Source organism: Solea senegalensis, linkage group LG8 (genome assembly GCF_019176455.1).
Source record: "Solea senegalensis isolate Sse05_10M linkage group LG8, IFAPA_SoseM_1, whole genome shotgun sequence".
Classification (NCBI taxonomy): Eukaryota; Metazoa; Chordata; class Actinopteri; order Pleuronectiformes; family Soleidae; genus Solea; species Solea senegalensis.
Genome location: NC_058028.1, coordinates 13,606,513 through 13,625,341, shown reverse-complemented (window position 1 = coordinate 13,625,341; position 18,829 = coordinate 13,606,513). Strand labels below are relative to the sequence as shown.

The window sequence follows — 18,829 nt, the reverse complement described above, 5'->3', positions numbered from 1 at the left end:
GAAATGACGTGTGCGTTGTAGTTAACGCGATAACATAAAACGGGAATTGAGAAGGCCGGGACTTCTATTCATTCAACATTTCGGAGTGAGTTAAATCTTGTTTTCTTGTGTGTAGTAAGATGTTTGCTACTAATGTGTGAGTGTAGACTGCACAGTTGGGCGAGATATTAAGTCATCGTGGAATTCGGCATTAATTACAGATGCGTTTGACTAGTTAAAAAACATTAGCTGTAGCTAGCTTTTAGGCTAACGTCCACACCACGTTAGTTGACTGGTTTGCTAACGTTAGCTTGCAGTTAGCAGTGCGTATAATTGGTTTAAGAAGACAATTTTAAGTTAATTTTGTAATCCAAACTCTCATCAGCAACTGGGAAGATGACCACACCGGATGTACGCCTCAATCATACAATCTACATCAACAACTTGAACGAGAAAATCAAGAAAGATGGTGAGTGAACGATGTCCACCTTCCTGCCTCTTGTCCCGTGTACAGTATACATATAATCAACCCGCTGTTTTCTCTTATTCTTGCAGAGCTGAAGAAATCTCTGTACGCAATCTTCTCACAATTCGGACAAATTTTGGACATCTTGGTCGCACGAAACGTGAAGATGAAGGGTCAGGCTTTTGTCATCTTTAAAGAGGTTAACAGCGCCTCTAATGCTCTGAGATCCATGCAGGGGTTTCCTTTTTACGACAAACCCATGGTATGTTCACTACACAGTCAATACAAGATATAGAACCATAAATTGATTTACCTGGCATATTGGTTATGGGTGGACAAGCATAAGGTAATTTGGCTTGTAACCAGATTGTTCATCAGTTCAAATCCCTGGACAGGTTGAGAAAAAAATAATTCTAGGCTTTTGAAAGCCTCACAACATGATTTTAATTTTTTTACTTGAGAAAACGCACCCAGAGTGTGTGAATCTCCAATTGTTGAGTTTCCCTTAATACCAATACTCGTCCATGTCTAACAAGATAAACAGATCCAATTCCTGATCCATTTCTGAATTTGGAAAGAATATATTCTTTGTGCCATAATCTACTTTCCCTGAAACTTTGATAAAAAATCCACCCTTTACTCTTTGACCTATGCTGCTTTTAAACAGACAGGTGAAGAAAGCTGAAAACATTACTTAAGAGGTAAATATGTTGAATGTAGTTGAGCGTTTTTAAACAAAGTTTTAGCCATAATCCCAATACAGGTGTCCAATTGATCAGCTATTCTAATTTATCAATAAACCAAATCAATAAAAAGCACATTTAATGCAATGATATAACCCAAGATGCTTTACAAAGTAAAATGAAAAACAAATGTCAAATGAAAAAAGTGAATGAAGGTGTGAAAATACTGAAACTGTGGCTTCTGAAACGCACACAGTCCTAACCCATGATTCTCTTTTTACAGCGCATCCAGTATGCAAAGCAGGACTCGGACATCATAGCTAAAATGAAGGGCACTTATGTGGAGCGTGACCGTAAGAAGGAGAAGAAGAAGCCCAAAGGACCTGAAACAGCTGGAGCTAAGAAGGGTGTACCAGGAGCACCTGCATCCATGGTTGCTGGGGTCCCTGCTGCCATGCCTGTTAGTAGAATTTTAAATGTTTTGTTAGAAAAAAAGTATCAATCAGAATCCAACAACCATTCAGTACTTGCCCCTACTGTGAATGTGGACAGAGTAGCGTACTATTTCTCTTAAATGTCCCATGTTTCAACTGAATAATTCAATTTACAACCAGACTTTGTCTCATTGCAAAGTTGCAATTTATTCTGGCACAAATGTCCTCAAAGTCACATTAGTATCATAAAGTAAATATGAATTAGTAATGATGGTGTGTATCATTATTACATATACTGACACACTCCACTCTTGCATGTTATTTTTCAGGGAATGCCTCCAATGAGCCAGGCTCCCCGCATGATGCACATGCCAGGCCAGCCACCTTACATGCCCCCTCCAGGTATGATGCCTCCTCCAGGGATGGCACCTGGTCAGATGCCTCCTGGTGCCCTGGCTCCTGGTCAGATGATGCCCGGGCAGATGCCAGGACAAATGCCTCAGCAGGTACTTTTTTTCTTCCAGTGTGTCATTTTGTTAAAACTGTTTGATGCAACTATAAATCACCTGTCATGAATGTCACCTGCTGTGCTGCACACATAAATTCAGTTGAAGAATATGGCATACAAATAATGTTACAGTACATGGTTTTTCTTCATGAAGACAACGGTGGCAGAATAACAACAGAAATCTCCAAGTGTTGCACACTGCATAGCCATGTAGTTTGATTATTTTTGGACTATTTTCTAATTGCTTTAATCCTCACAGGTTGCAGAAAATCCACCCAATCACATCCTCTTCCTCACCAACCTTCCAGAGGAGACGAACGAGCTCATGCTCTCCATGCTCTTCAACCAGTTAGTAACAACTTGTTGTTTGTGTTCAATTCTGCACATTTGGAATGCGTTAAAGGCTAAGTCTGACCATGTTGTTGTGTTTTGTAGGTTTCCTGGGTTCAAAGAGGTACGTCTGGTCCCTGGTCGCCACGACATCGCCTTTGTGGAGTTTGAGAATGAAGTGCAAGCCGGCGCTGCACGAGATGCACTGCAAGGCTTTAAGATCACACAAACGAATGCAATGAAGATTTCGTTTGCTAAGAAATAACCACTCTCAGGACTAGAGAGTGGTCCTCTCACACACACACACACACACACAGGTCTTCTTTTAAATCAGTTTTAGAAATATACTGGATTGGTGGCTGATTTTTTTTCCCTCCAGGATTACATGTAAGTATACTTTATTACCGTCATGTTACTACTTTTTTTATTGTGCTGCAGAATTATTTGCATCCCATTTTTACTATTGCAGTTGGACTTTTGTTTTTGTTAATGTCTGTCATAAAGCATTGCACCCAGAGTCTGGTCCACCAGACACTGTACCTGGAGCTTTTTCTTTTTTTAAATAAAACTTGTGATGATGCTCTTCACATAAAACATATGTTATGGTGTGATTGCTTTGTTTGTGTTTTTTATCTTAGGTCAGTAGGGGGTGCTATTATTCTACTCCCCTCTGCTCCTGATATTGAGGTATGTTGTGTGGGGTGTAGGTGGGTGAAGGGAGTAATTGCTTCAACAACATTTACGACAAACCCATGGTACAACATATTCAGCAATCATTTGCCAGTGCAGGGTTCACTGAAATATAAATAATACATGGTTAGTTTATAAAATATTTTTTTAGAGTTTTTGTGAACTGGAATTCTCATAGATATCCATAAGTGGAGACTAGAAGTAACGTATTACACTGCAATTGAATTTATATTTTCAGAACTTTTAAAATTGTAATTGAATGTAGAAGGCAGAACATGAATGTCGGGTGAACCTAATGTATTAACTTTGAAATATCAAATCAATTTAGTAATTAATAATAAAAGTTGGTTAAATGTTACACAGCACAAGAGTTTCAAAACAAGAACCTCAAAGCTGTTGATTACATTGTTGGCTGGCTTTTGAAAGGACTCCGCTGTATGGCGAGTTCAAACAAATGAATTCCACTGAGTCCAATGTCTTGCATGTTGACATTGTCTCTCAATATTCCAATTAGTGAATACCTACTGTATGTTTTACAGCACACCCTCTCAGTCTTGTATTGCTATAGGTTTGCACAGTAGTTGCATGCCAGTGGAGTGCACCCCCCACCCTCAAAGGCTGAATTCATGGGAGTGGGGCGGAGTGATGTGTGAATTAGGCCTGAAAAACTTAATTTAGACTTGCACTATCAGCGGTGACCGGCTCACACTGGGCCCCCCTGTTGTAGATTTAAACGGTGCCCTGAATAATTGTCTTCAGGTCAGCTCAACAGTGTACACACAAATGCACATTCTTCTGCACTTTCCCAAGCCTTTCCACACTCCCTCATTTTGCCTTGAGAAAAACGCTGACCTGAGCTGCCAGGCTGCCGTGTGCCTTCCCGTTCAACAACACAGTGAGTTTCAGTTACAGGGACTGAAAGGCCACTCATACTTATCCCGTGGGTCATACATGGGAGTTGTGTCTGTCACACGATATAAACACTAGTACTGTTACTGTAGAAAATTGCCTCTTTTGAATCATTTACTTTTGTATGTCCTGACTTCCATGTAGCAAGAACCTCAAATTCTGTAACTGAACTGTAACATAAAATCCCCCCAGATTTGGGTAAATTTGCACATAAAGAACTGCGTGGTGGGGTAAAATGTCAATGTTCTGCATGGGGTTCACATGTTCTCCTTGTGTGTGGGTTTTCTCCAGTTTCCTCCCACAACCCAAACACAAGCATAGGTTTATTGGACTCTCAATTGACCATAGATCTGAGAGTGAATGAATGTTTGTCTCTATGTGGCCCTGTGATGGACTGGTGACCTGTCCAGGGTGTACCCCACCTGTCATCTGGGATTGGCAACAGCCAATGTGTATGTTCCTCTCAACAATCTCTGGAAATTAGATTCCATACCATTCAACGTGTCTTTTCCAATCTTCATTTAACATTGGACAAAATGTTCACCCTAGATGGTTCCGAGAATTAATTTTTGAACGGCTCCAAACACAAACGAAAGCAAAGTGTCAAAATGGTGGCTGTGCAAAGAGCCTATGTGGTACATGTACTGAAAACCAATAGCAGTGGTCATGACTTCATCTCTTCACTAACAGACTTGACATACTTCACGCTCCTGTTGAAGCAGGTTAGTTGACTTGCTATTATACACCCTTCATGATAATTTATTATGAAGATGTTTTCTTTTCATGGTTTCAGTTGATGATTTTCACGCCAAGTGCTTTGAGGCTTTAATGCAGATCAATAACATTCATCTTCCTCTTCATCTTCTATCCTGAGGGAAACATGTGACCATTGGGTGGAGCCAAACTCTCCCTTGAATGCAGTGAGACCCACGTAAAGCAAAGACTATTATTTATTGTCCCTCTTCTGCTATTGTGACTCTTCTTCAGGTGAAATCCACACAGCAGCAGGAGCAGGAGCCTCTGGGCAGACCATGTGGTCTTTCTGTGTGTTTCTGGATACTTTGTTAGAATTCAGCTCGTGTGTGGAGGTCACTACTCCTCTATGCAAATCAACGCTGTGCTCCTCAAGAGCCCTCTGTTCGGCTGCGGGGTCACTGCGGAGCGCCAGGCCGCGGAAACACCAACGGTTGTCAGGGAAGCTCTTGGACAACAAGACCGTGGTAGACCTTAAAAAGCCGGAGGAGAAGGAGGGAGGCCGAATCTCATTAGATTCCCCCTCAGATAAAGAACCCACATTGTGTGGGGGTCATGGCGAGTGCTACAGGTCAGATGTAGAAAATATGCCATGTGATCGGTGCCAGTATTCAAAAGATGCCTATATGCACTATTCAATTCTCTTTCCTATGCACCCGCTCGCCCTGCAGCGTCATTACAGTACAGGCTGGCAGCTGACCAAATAAGTTTCATGAGCATGTTTTCTTCGTAAACAACTTCCAGTGCAGCATCCATCGCTGAGGTTATTGTAGTGATTGATGGCTCCAGCTTCAAAGCCCTGCTATAGAAACGTTCGGGGGGCCACTGGAACCCGAGCAGAGCTCTATATGGTGGCGGTTAATTGGCGCGGCCGAGCTTTGAAGTGAGCTGAGGGACAGCAGAGGAGGTCTGAAACTGGAGGAGCGGAGGCAGCGAGGTGCCGCAGAAAAGCAGAGAAGAAACTGAAAACGCATTCAGGATAAACCCATGCGTAAATGTGACACACTTGAAGAGAGAGAGAGGGGAGAAAAGTTTGGGGCTGGGCTACAGGTGGTTCACTGTGTATAGGGAGAAAGGGATGGGAGCGCTGCTGTGCGCTAGGAGGAACCATCCGGACCAGAGCTTAAAGACGGATATTCCCTGCCTCAGGACACACCCTCCATGCGCTCCTTTCTCTCTCCCTCCCTCTCATTGTTTCCCACACTCACTCTGACGCCGCCGGGCTTCGTATCGGGTTGATAAATGACGACCCAGCCGCTTGGATGAGAGGAGTGCAAAGTGAAATCATTCCGCTGGAAGACGCGCAACTTTGGCGGCCGCTTGAATATTTTCCCCCCCCCTTGATGTGGTGCGTCGTGGATCAGGCTTGAAGAGAGGCACAATAAGAAGAAAGGAGACAGTGTGGCAGCTAATTGGGATGAGAGTTCAAGTCAAGTGAAACGGCAGATTGGACCTTTAAAGCCTCTTAACGCAGGTGGTAGGAGGAAAACAGCGCAAGGGCAGTGTGTTTACGTGCCGCGTGTGTTTGTGTGTGTTTGTGTGCATGCGTTAGTCCCAGTGGAAATCCACCCAGGACACAGCAGCAGCAAGGAGGTGATCAGGTGCGCGCTCCTCTGTGTGTGTGGGTTGGAGGGTGGGTGGGGGATAAATCAAAGCGCAGGCACACAGAGATAGTTATGGTTTCTCTGAACCTGAAGCGATGAAGCGGCTCTGTGGGAGTTTCAGGGTCTAACAGCGGAGAAGGACGGACGCACGCAGGAGGGGAGAAGGAAACCGGGCACCGCCGTCGCCAAAGCGCGCAACGCAGTCACCAATATCCCCCTGACGCAGTGATGGAGAGCCAAATTGCGCACAGGATAACTCGGCTCGATCCCGGAAAACGGAGCGGAAAGATCACCGGGTGGCCAGACATGAGCACTGACCGACACCGGGGAAACCACCAACTGCAGCGGACTATGCTTTTCCTCGTGGCGCTGGCGATACAACCGCAGGTAAGCCACCAATTAAGTAATTAAGTGCTATTATAGGTCGACGTGGTTTTAAAACCCGTAGCTCACTTTTAACTGTGGTTGAGCCCGTGGTAGTTGATCGCAGCCTTTAATGAGGTACACACGCACTGTCCCTCTGCCCTTTGTGCTGCCCTCATTCTGCTCCTCTGTGGCTCTGTGCCCACCTGTTGTTCCAGCCCGCTGATGCTGATTATCCCACACGAGAGAGAGACGTGCCTGTGATCCTGTTTTGGACACATGGGATTCACCCATTCACTCATCATAGTAAAAATATGTGTCAGGAAAACCATAGTATTGTACAACAGCTGATTATTATTATTATTATCATCAAAACACTGCAATATATCTGTTTCATTTTGGCCTTTTAGTGAATAAAACCCCCCAACTTAATTTATTTTCTTTTAAACGTTTTTGGTTGTTCATCAGAGAAAGAAAAATCTTAATTAAACCAACCTCACACTCTCTGCTCAGCATCCACTCCATATTCATGTAGTTTAATAAGCAGTAATTCCATCCGCCTGTCTCATGCCTGCTGGTGCATTGTCAATTATTTTTTACATAATTGTTTTATTCCCCTTTCACTCACTGAATGTTTCCCGTGCCCCATCTGTCTTAGCAGCTATAGCATGCTGACTTTCTTTTTCATTGAGTGTGTTTGGAGATGCTCCTCGAATGAGTCGATGCAAGGACTTGTATAAATGTTTTTTTATGTTTTTTTAGTTCGATTCCACCCCTGGCTAATTGTACTTGATTCAATTGTAAGTCGCTTTGGATAAAAGCGTCTGCTAAATGACATGTAATGTAATGTAATGTTATGCCAACAAATTATTGCACATGGAAGTGAAACCACAACCATAAAAACATTTGACCTTTTTCACGGGCAGCTGCTGGTCTGATCTGGGTGAATAGGAGTCTGTGACAAGACTGTGCACTACCAGGAACAGACCCTGAGGTGCTCCACGTGTGTGTGCATGTGTAAGTGCATGTCCTCTCACTGTGTGTGTGTGTGTGTGAGAGTGATTTATATTTTTTTAAACACCGAGTTCACATTCAGCATCTGTGTCTTGGGTGTGTGTGTGGAGCTCGGGGCACAGACGAGTAAACTCCAGGGCGTGTGAATGTTGAGCGTTCAGGCAGCTCTGCACCTCTGCAACCCCTTCACAGCTGAAGAACAACACACTCCACTCCCTCCATTCTCGACTGCATTGCAGTTTGAAACATGCTCAGGATCCTTCGCCGCTGCTGCTGCTGGTGTTGTTGCTGCTGGTGCTGACCATTTATAATTCACTGGAATGGAGAATGGTCCTCATGTCCAGACCTGTTTAAATCGGTGTGAATCATAAATGAAGTTCAGCTCTTTCTGCATGTTGTCCAGTTTTCTCACACTGCACTGCAGTGCAGGATACACCTCACTGTTTCAAGGTGATTTACAGCTGTGGTTTGCAAAATCAAGCTCACTCATTTTCAAGTTAACTCTGGAATTTAAAACAGAGTAGATCAAATGTTTGTCACTGAAGCACAAAGAGAGTTTAAAATGCCTGACACACAATCCAGAGCAAACTGTGGACTGTCATGGGCTGTCGGAAAAGACACATTTGGCAAACTCCGTCAGCAATATTGTCTTTATAATCATAATTCTATGTGGAATTTTGTGCACAAAAACTACAAAACTGGTGTGGCTACACTTTTGCTTCAGAGAAAAATATATATTTTGTTGTTATACTGCAGGTGTTTAGGTTTTGAACCTACTTTAACCCCTGTTTTAGCAGTCTGACGCACCTGAAACCAGAGTTTGGTTTCCAGTCAGAGCTTTCCTGCAGAGATGGTTCGAACCTGGACTGGGATCTTTCTCCCCCTCTCTCCCCTTCTGCCTCTCTCTCTCTCTGGACACACTGAAGCGCTGAAATGCTGGTATGTGGGGAATGGCCCAGGCAGTGAGAGTAGGAGAGGAAGAAAGGAGGATGTAGAGTGATGAGCACCCCTGTATCTCCAAAAACCTTTTGATGTAGATGAGTCCACCCTCCCTACACCCTTCCACCCCCTCATCCCTCCTCCCTCACCCCCTCAACTCAGGGACAGGGTGCAGGCGAGGGACATGGAGCCAAACACAATGGGGCATGTGAGATCTCACTGGTCTCGGTGATTGCTGTCTGTGACTGAGCACACAACACTGCAGGGGACACATAATTGGACGCACAGTAATGAGCTTTATTAGTTTAGTGTCTGTAAAAATGCCAGGATGGCTGTGAATTATTCAGATGTATTTGTCAGACACAGCGGTTTCATGGCAAACTGGGATAACAGTGTTTTTTTTGTGCTTGCAGTCAGTGGAAGGAGCCAGAGCCTGTGTTTTATTCTGTTAAGGTGACACACAGACACAGATAGACTGACATACGGGCACATACCTGACCCTGGTGCTCCGAGGACTCTCTGAGGGGCTTGTTAACTCTTGTGTGTGTGTGTGGTTATCTTTGTGAGGACCAAAATAAATTATAAATCTGAGGAAGTGAAGCCATTTTGGCTGGCTTTTAAAATGGCTTTTTGAGGATTAAGACCTGGTTTTAGGGTTACGCACTATAGTGAGTGTCCTTACTATAAATGCTGTGCAGAAATGTGTGTGTGTGCTTCATACTATTTACGAAGTGCAATAAAATTAAAATCATGAACTACTAATAACAAATGGGGATGTCAATGAAGTGCCATGAGTGCAACATCATTGTATACTACAGCATAGTATACTGCTTATAATGGTTTCCGCAGCTTCTGTAAGGCTGTTGGGCAGACATTGTGTGGACTGTACTCGTGCATGAACAGAACATGCACAGTCAGCTTCCGTTTCATGTGAAATCCTCTCTTACAACATACTGAAACTCCTCTCAAACTAAAGTTACTCTAGCAACTGTGGAGTTTGTCAACTCAAGAGTTTATATTGAAGGATTTTACAATATTATGAGAATATTTTAGTGGTGTATGTTAACTAGGGGTGGGAATGACAGGGTACCTCGTGATTCGATACATGGTCCGTGATATCAGTGATATCATGACAGTCTGTGATAATCACTGTATTTCAAGACAGTCATGTAGCGATACATCACGATATCTGAAGGAAATGAAACGTCCATGAAAAGTTCAAGTGCAGGATTTCTCTATTTATTCACAACATAGAGTACAAAGTGCATGAAGTCTATGTATTGAACCCTCTTAACGCAGCTTTCTCCATCATTATCCCGCTGTGAACTCCCATCTTCTTCAGATCGGTAACTTCTGCCCAAGTTTCCCTCATTCATTTGAGCAGTGAAACTCGCAGAGACTTTAGAGCACCTTCATTTATTAATTCATTTATTGATATGGCGCCGATACATAAAACCAATATTTTGACCCACCCCTAATGTCAACGTATCTCTTCAGAACTGTGTCCATGAGTGTTTCAGTGAATTGTTCATTCTAAATCCATCGCTGAATAAAGAAAAGAAAAGTAGGCCGATGGGAAAAAAAGACTGGAAACAATACAGAATAGAGATGATTGCTGCAGAAAGAGAAATGACAGGAGCATTAGAGCTTGTTCCCAGACAGAGAAAGAAGGGAGGAGGGGGAGGAGGGGGAAAGGAGGGGGGTGAGAGCATGGGCTCCGAGTGTCATCCTCCCCTGGGAAGAGAGAAGTAAGAAGGGAGTGGTGGTAATGGAAGAAAGAATAAGAAGGCAAATAAAAGGGAGTAGAGAGATAAATAGTTGCATGATTACATACCATGCCTGTTGGTATGTCTGTCCATAATTTCGATGGGAATGACAGATTTGAGCGATAAAGTTATATTTAAGAAATATCATTAGAGAGGAGCGCTGCTGGAATCACTGTCAACGCAGCTGAGGTGTGAACGTAAACACAAGGCCACAAAAGATGGAAGATTTATTAGTTGGCAGTGGGAAGAGATTATGATTTTTTTCTTTTGGTATAATTAGTTATTCGACTCTGCCAACACAAATAGTTCCACAACTGAACCGACTTGAATGTTGCCTAGCAACACAAGCAATGTGCATATTCCTGCGCATACTAGTTTACTTAACACATTAAAGCATCATGGCCTGCGACTTTGGTTCAGGTATATTCTTTTTTTTTTATCATATTTTTGTGCAACCAGAGAACAGTGTCAGTGTAATGAATGACTTTGCTGACATGAATATGAATCCGACGAGTTAACAACTTGATCTGCATTGTTACCTGTTCTCAGTGGATGGTGTCCAGCATGTGGCAAACTGGTTATAGGAATCTGAGCTGCCATTTTGAAGCCTCGTGATTTGCAATTTGTCCAGCGCCATGTTGAGGCTTTGCAACCCAAAGTTCACAGTCACCTGCAATCAGGCACCGCACTGTTTGATCTGATGTACCATTCTCATCTGATTTACTCTAAACAGGAACGTCATTTTCTGAACTTGTACTCTATCATGTGCTGTTGAAGAAGACTGGGGAACAATTGGCACCGTTGACTTCTCAGGAAAATGTTTACTCATAGATGCATGAAGCAAAGACTACTGTACATCAACTTTTTCCAGAGCATCTGTGGTCTCTTGTAACATTTTAGCAAACTTTCATACTTGCAAGATCAAACAAGTTCTTGTTTAGGCTATTTTTTTGTATTCATGACACAGTATAAATCATCATGCTCTGTTTGTGTTTATATAAAATGATCCTGCTCCATCCCCTTGACCTTTCCTGAAGATATCACGGCTAAAAATGAAAATATGTACTAGTGTAATTGACTTGAATTTGGTGTATTTATCTAATCACACCATTTCTTTTGTACTTATTTACTTATTAAGGCTGAAGATACTGAAGATAATTTGACTTGTTTCAAGGTATTTTTTTCTTGTTTCAAGAAAACGTAACATAAAGATAATTTAGCTTGAAACAAGTCATTTTCCCCTTATAGTGGTTATATTTTCTTGTTTTTTGGCGGCATTTTTTGCAGTGTATTGTTATTTCGGTAAAAATCTCCACGCTTTTGGTGTAATTCCTTACATTGTAACTCATAGCTAGTGTAATTGATGATAATTATGAACACCTGTGAAGTGAAGTGATACTTTAGTGAAATATCCTGCTGCTGTTTACTCCACATCAGCACTGATTAAATGCTGCTCCTCCAATCAAATGACTTAGTTACTATACTATACTATTTTTCTTCCCCTCTGTTGTCACACACTGATAAAAGGAAACAGGCAAGCTGATGCAGAAGCAGGATGGTACACTTTACTCACAAGTAAAGCTGCAGTACGTAACTTTGGGCATTCTGCCTCCGTTTAATTTGTGTTTGCTGCGTCCAATATTATCAGGCCTGACTGAGGGCGCATTTATGTGTATGCAGCGGCAGCACATGTGCACTATCTTGTCATGTTTGCAGCCGTCTCACTTTACTCAGGTCTGCCTTGACTTGAAGCAAATCATTTCCTGTGTGCAGCGTGGTTATGTCACTGGGTCGTGTGGAGATGATGGATCATTTCAGCATTGTTTAAACTCATTTGACAATGGTTTGAATCTAGCAGACATTTGTTCACATCTAAATGAATTTACAGTATAGAGACACATTCAAGTTTCTCATTGTTTTGTGTTCCAGCTTTCGTTAGTCTCCTGCTGTTCTTAGTGGAATAAACTCTTCATTTAAACACACAGATGACAATCCATAAAGTATTGTAGCCCCATTGACTTCAAATGACCTCTAAATATGAATCACCCGTTCAGTTGATGATGTAGTGATCTAGTTGTCTCCTTCCCATCTTCCCTTTCCCCCTTTCCCTCTCTCTTTGGCCTCAGGCTGTTTGTGCCGTGGGCCGGTTCGAGCTTCAGATCCGCCACTTCCAGAACCCACATGGACTCCTGCAGACGGGAGAGTGCTGCGACCTCCAGACCAGCGGGGGACAACGTTGTTCTGCCAGGGACCAGTGCGACACATACTTCCATGCCTGCCTCAAGGAGTACCAGGCCCGGGTCGTCCCAACTGGAACCTGCACCTTTGGCTCCGGCAGCACAGGGATTCTGGGTGGAAACTCCCAGTCGCTCCGCCACCGAGGACACGATGGAGGAGGAGGAGGAGGAGGAGGAGGGGAGGACGGGACAAATGGACACATTGTCATTCCCTTCAAATATGCCTGGCCAGTAAGTACAGGGGCAGTGCTGGTTATCAGCATGGTTACCAAGGTAACACGGGCTAAGCTTGAAGTACAACAATACACTCAAACTGAAGCTTGAGAGGAATAACAATGACATTCATTCACATGCTTTTACACTGTTTTTTCACTTGTGGGTGAAAGTGCTAGGGCAGAGTAACATAAAAAATAATAATAATTATAAAGCAAACAACATATACCAAAATCTCGCTGGGTGCAGATTTTAAAAACCCTGACCTGCACATCAGAAGAGCCTTTCAGTGTTTGCATCCTAATAAGTATCAACAAGCTCCAGCACATTATTTCCACAATCAGCCTCCTCTTGCCTGTGAGCACTGCCTGTGATGATTTTTTCCCCTCTAGGATGTGAGACGTTTTGTTTCTTTCTTTCCTTTTTCCATTCAAGTGAAAAAATTCCTGCTATGTTCATATTCATCTCATCTTTTTCTCTATATTGGTTTCTCATCTTTAATCAGCGAACTACTGGCACGCTGCAACAGGGCTCGTGGAAGAATTCACACAATCTTTATGTTTTGCACCAAAGCCAAGTGGGTGTGAAATACAGAAAAGATAATGAAACACTCTGCACAGAAACATGAGGTTGTCTCTTAGTGGGTGTTTTCTTTGCTGTCGCTTGTTGTCAGTCTAGTGTGGAGAACCTTCCAGGCATAGTTATTATTTTTTCCCCATCTTTTGAATAGGTCATCTCTTTGTAGTCAGTTAGCATTTCTTTTTAGTTGTTGTGCATCTCATATTAAGTGTAATTTGCCTCTCTTTGGTCATTTTATGTCCCTTTGCGGTTGTTTTCTTTCTGCTCCTTGTCGTCTACCATATTGTGTGTTTGTGTAGTACATTGTTTGTCAGGTGAGACGGCTGGATTCCGCTCCAGGCCACATGACCAGCTTTGGCTCCTGGCTTCTTGTTTGGTTGGCCTGTTAAATATTCCATCCATGACTCCTATTGTGACTCCTAATGTATCCACACAAAGCTGAGCCCGCACGCACACACACTGCATACACAAGAATGTCATAAGGAGTTGACTTAGGAGTTGACTTAGGTTGCTTTTTCTTGATCTTGTATCAGCCCATTTACCTGTGAGACTCTCAGAGCCAATTATCTCGGAGACAATCGTCCTCCCTTATCTGTGCACAGTTTGTCTACGTGTGCGTTTGTGTATACGCTGTATGCACTGTCACACTTTCCTTGTGTGAGTTTCCCTCCTCTTGTACATTGGGGAGGTGTGTGATTGGCAGGTGAGAGTGTGAGAAAGTTCTCTGACAGAAAGCCTACCTGGATTATTTACAAGGCTGGGCTGCAGGGCGGGCTGGGCTGTAGGAGAGAGAGACCAGGGACACGCAGTGGTTGCGACCTCGGCTGAAAGACTTGCTTTATCTGGCCGTCTCTGGGAGGTGGAGGGCGGAGGGAGGGAGAGTGATATTCCTGCCCCAGGTGAGGGGATGAACAGGTGAGTGTAGTCATTATGAGGTAAGGTGAGCTCCCTCTGTCCCCTGCGCTCTTTCAGTTGTTCACTCTTTCTTTCTTCCCCTCACCTTTTAAGGGAACTTGAGCAGTCAGATGTGTGTACCCGTGTTTGTTTGTGAGTGTAAACAAAGTTGTAATTTGTTGTGTTGGCTTTGCAAATAAGCATATCGAGATTATTTGGAGGTTTTCATCACTGCCAGGCTGCTATAAGTCTGTGACCTCAACACTGACAGACAGTGGTGCTGATGGAACAACATCTCAATCTCAATAGATTTTTGTGAGGCTTTTTTGGCAAACATCTTCAAGCAGGCAATTTAAAGTAAAAACAGCACATTCGATATTCAGGTGGTAGCATGGCGAGGCTTAACACGACCTTAGCGGAGGCTATTTTTTGTCTGAAAGTCAGATCTGAGGCAAAGGAGAACCACAGGAGACAAATGCAATCAGTAAGGGACATGAAGACATATACCAATTTACATATAGTATACCTATATATATATTTATTACAGGACTTATTAATCCTGTAATTCTTTCTCTGCATTTAACCCATTCTCTACAAGGAACCTTCCTAGAATAAGGAGCAGTGATGGGGAACCATGGAGGTTGGGTACCTTGCTCAGGGGTACCCCAGCCCTTTGACCTTGTGGGGACTCAAACCGGCAACCCAGTCACAAGCCAAGTTCCCCTTCCACTTGGCCATGTGTAGATCACAACCACACATGAACTGATTGTTTGATAATCAGTTCATGCGTGGTTGTGATCTGCACGGTTCAAAAGGCTCTTTCCACTCTGAATGGAGGCCAAACATGATATGATGTTTAAAATCCTCTCTCAGTCTGCATGATGAGAAAGAAACAATTATCATTATTATTACTATTAGTTAGATCAAACAGCCTCAAGTCTGAAGCTAAGCCAATTCTCGATATGGCTTGATATCCATACTTGTGACAAGTGTCACATGGCATTGTTAATTATCACATAAATCAAATTATTATTAAAAACATTCCTTTAATGGTGATTGGGACACTTAATAAACAGTAGGCTGTGTCCCGAGTCATCGTCAGAGCAACACAACATTAGAAGTCTTATAGCGGAAGAATTGCAGGTAAATCAACTTGTCTTTAATTCACATGAGAACAATTATGACAGAGGAAGTTGGAACATGTCCTGCTGTCTTTGTCTGGTTTTTAAATTTGCCTCCTGGTCAGCAGTAATCTCACAGATAGTCTGAGAGACATGGCTTCGTTTTGACCCCAGATTGAAAACCCACAGACACTCAGTGGTCTGGCATGTTTTAGCTGTGGCGCCTCCACAGAAATGGGAAAGTTCAAAGACTTCATAACAGTGAGGTAATTTCTCTAAGCCCTCTCTCTGGTGGCTGTTTCACTGCTGAGGGAAAATCTGCCCGCAGATGAATTCTGAATCCTGATGAATCTGTTTATCTGACAGAAAGGGGTAAACAGTAAACAGTTCACGGGTGTGAGGGGAAAAGATGAAGTAGGCAGGTACAGTGAGGAAAAACCCACGACTGTCGGTGGTACAGCCTACTAGACCACACATTGTGGGAAATGAACCTGATGTTTCCTTCCTTTGTCACTCAGAACTAGTTCATCAAGGTCTGGTTAGGACCTGCTCTTTTGTTAGAACCACTAGTGACAAATGACAATATGATAGGTGCTGCAGAAAAAAAAAATGCTACCATGAAGTGAATAGAGTGAAGTCCCCACTGTTTATAATCCTCATGTCAAGTGTTAAAACTCATTCATTGTCAGGTTCAGTGCCAGAGGCCATAGCTGGCTTTTCCTGGGAAACATTCTCCTTCAACAAAGAGTGTGTTCAAAAATGTGTGTGTGTGTGTGTGTGTGTGTGTTTTACGATCTTTCAACATACATCCACTTTGTTCGTCTTGTGTTGTATTTTTGTCGTTCCTGCTTAACCATATCTGTTTGCATGGATGTAAGTTTTATACAAAGGGAACTCACTGCTAACACATTTTTGTGGATGTGATGTTTGGTTTGTCGTCTTAGTGTTTGTGCTACATATTAATGCCCTGTGTGATTTTTTTGTCAAGTTGACAAGGCAAGTCAATTAACCCTCATGAAATCATGCTGTATGTTTCACTTTAACAGCTTTATGGTTTCTATTTATCCCATGAAACCAGGCAATAATCCTTCTCTAATCTCACTGTAGTTTTGTGAATGCTTCAGTGGTATGTTCAACTTGTTGCAGCAGCAGCAGCTGTTCTCAGTGAGATTCTATGAAAAGAATTGCGTGTTTTCTACTTGGCACCAAATGACAGACAGAAAATTTCTATTCATTTTTATGCCAACATTAGCACGCATATGTATTTGCCAAGTGCTGAGATGCCTTTTTGCCTTCTAAAAAACAACATGTCACAATATTTACTTCAACAAACAGTTGATTTGCTTTAGTTTTTCGACAGTTCATGGCTCATGCCAGGCCTTTGATGCTTTGATCACCATAAATGACATTGCTCTCACTTTACAGTGTTGACAACAGGAGTAGATGATAAAATCTGTCTTCACCAGAGTCTTTTGAAGCACTTCCTCCTCAGAGGCAGCCTCCTGTTCCAGGTATCACCGAGTTCACTATGCAAAGTTCGGCCATCATGCAAATGAGTTCAGGTGTAATAGCTGTGGGACAAAGCTGCTCTTCAGTCTCTATTGTCAGTCTCTTACCTGATCTTAATTTATTCAAAGGAGGAAACAGCTCCTCTGAGTCCAGTGTTTCTAATCTTAACTTCAATTTACTGGGTAAAAACATGTGCTTAAATAAAGCTAATCATCCATGAAGTTTGGATGTAAAATATGTCTTTGAGAAACTTTAACAAGACGCTCCAAGTAAACACAGACAGACAGACAGACAGACAGGTTTCAGCCAACTGAACGCATAGTTAATGTAAGGGTAAACAAACATCACCATTGGATTTTTTTTATATTCCAGCTTCTTCCTGCTGTCTTAGTCTCCTGACACTATTTCCTGTGTCCCTCTTGCTCTTTTTCATTGGAGATTGGTAATTGGTACACAGTACTTGATTGCATCCAGAGTCTGCTCAAAAACATGTTTGATTGACTGCGGCTGAGGTCGTGTCGGGTTTGTTACTCTGATTTGAGTCTTTACCCCTCACACACTGACAGGTTTCTGTGCCAGTTAACCATGCCAAATGCCCCCAACCAGCGCTGACTGGTGCAGACTCTGGCCAACTGTGAACCAAGTCTTATAGTGTGTCCCCAGCTTAAGCTGTTTCCCCGCTTTCTAGTCTTTATGTAAAGCTAAGCTAGCTTTATATGAGTGTTATCAGTTGGTCATCTAACTAACATGCGGGGCGTCTAACATGGGGTAGGCCATGGCCAAGTGCAAAGGGAACTTGGCTTGTAAATGGAGGGTTGCCTGTTCGAGTCCCCACCTGGCGATCACAAGAGATGTGGAACATGCACAGAGTGTCTATAGGTTAGCTTTCATCTGTGTATATATATATATATATATATATATATATATATATATGTGTATGCTGTAGTAATTAAAGTCGCATCATCTGGGTGTGTCAGTCTGACTTTGAGAAACTGTATCATGAGAATTTCAGCTCCTGATGCTGTGTGTGATCAGTGTGTCTGTAAATGACTGACAGCGTCAGGTGCTTTGAGCGGTTGAAGATTTGGAAAGAATTGTTTAACATTTCTAGCCATTTATTTACCAATTAAAAAAGATAAAAGGACCTCAGAATTGTGACGCACACTATTTACTTTCCACCACTGACACTAACTAGACAGATAGGAGACACACACACAAAGACACACACACACACACTTTGTGGTTACCTGTGCATTCCTGCTGTGTGGGGGGAAGTCAGTGAAGGGAAGCGAACAGAGAGGAGAATAGTCGGAGCTTTCTTTCTCTCCCAAGTCTCTCTTTCACTTTTTTCTCCCCCTGTCATTTGTGCTCTCCTCTCTTTTGTCCCCTAATTGACTCCCTTGCACAGCCTTGCATACCTGTGTGTGTACGCCGATACTGCAGGGCACATCGCTTATAAACACATGCGTGCACACGGCTTTAACAGACTGCATTGATTTCCATTTAATCAGACAGCCTAAACATAGCATATATCCCTAACCTTTACCATTAACAGTTCACGCCTAACCCCAACCTTAACCTAACCACAGTTGAAATCTTAGCTGGGAACTTAACCAGTTCTTCGGAAATGAGGTGTTCTGCCTCATTAGGTCCAGGTTTTCGTCTCCATGAGTTCTACTGGTGCTGACAAGGTTAGTATTTATGCCAGAATATGCCCTAAAGAGGTAACAAATACACGTGTGCATTTTTCATGACACCTTACGGCGTTTTAATTTTCCCTAATACAGACAGACACACCGGACACACTGATCATTAATTTATCAGCCAACACACACACA

General features: G+C 42.8%; 2 protein-coding genes across 4 annotated transcripts in view; both read left to right on the top strand.

The window, feature by feature from the left end:
* The first annotated feature begins 19 nt into the window (after positions 1-19).
* Positions 20-18,227, top strand: snrpa (small nuclear ribonucleoprotein polypeptide A). Of its 3 annotated transcripts, none has more exons than XR_006360890.1 (8): positions 20-85; positions 365-448; positions 535-707; positions 1,412-1,588; positions 1,892-2,068; positions 2,330-2,418; positions 2,506-2,717; positions 18,212-18,227. XR_006360890.1 is itself a non-coding variant. In XM_044032164.1 (7 exons), the coding sequence occupies exons 2-7, from the start codon at positions 376-378 to the stop codon at positions 2,663-2,665; spliced, it is 849 nt and encodes a 282-aa protein (XP_043888099.1). In that variant the 5' UTR covers positions 20-85; positions 365-375; the 3' UTR covers positions 2,666-2,998. The 3 variants fall into 3 exon arrangements, 1 of the variants encoding a protein (XP_043888099.1); XR_006360891.1 differs by having other exon boundaries at positions 18,198-18,212; XM_044032164.1 differs by lacking the exon at positions 18,212-18,227 and having other exon boundaries at positions 2,506-2,998.
* The window catches only part of LOC122773453 (protein jagged-1b), a 44,686-nt gene continuing 31,072 nt past the window's right edge, over positions 5,216-18,829 (top strand). Inside the window, exons 1-2 of the mRNA XM_044032163.1 lie at positions 5,216-6,743; positions 12,565-12,906. Coding sequence (XP_043888098.1) covers positions 6,585-6,743; positions 12,565-12,906 — 501 coding nt within the window. The 5' untranslated portion in view covers positions 5,216-6,584. The remainder of the gene's footprint in view (positions 6,744-12,564; positions 12,907-18,829) is intronic.

Excerpts from the sequence above, each read along its gene's own strand:
- snrpa (XM_044032164.1), top strand. The coding sequence starts at position 376 with ATGACCACACCGGATGTACGCCTCAATCATACAATCTACATCAACAAC. Across the intron at positions 449-534 it reads CGAGAAAATCAAGAAAGATG|AGCTGAAGAAATCTCTGTAC; the intron begins GTGAGTGAACGA and ends TTATTCTTGCAG. Across the intron at positions 2,419-2,505 it reads CTCTCCATGCTCTTCAACCA|GTTTCCTGGGTTCAAAGAGG; the intron begins GTTAGTAACAAC and ends TGTGTTTTGTAG.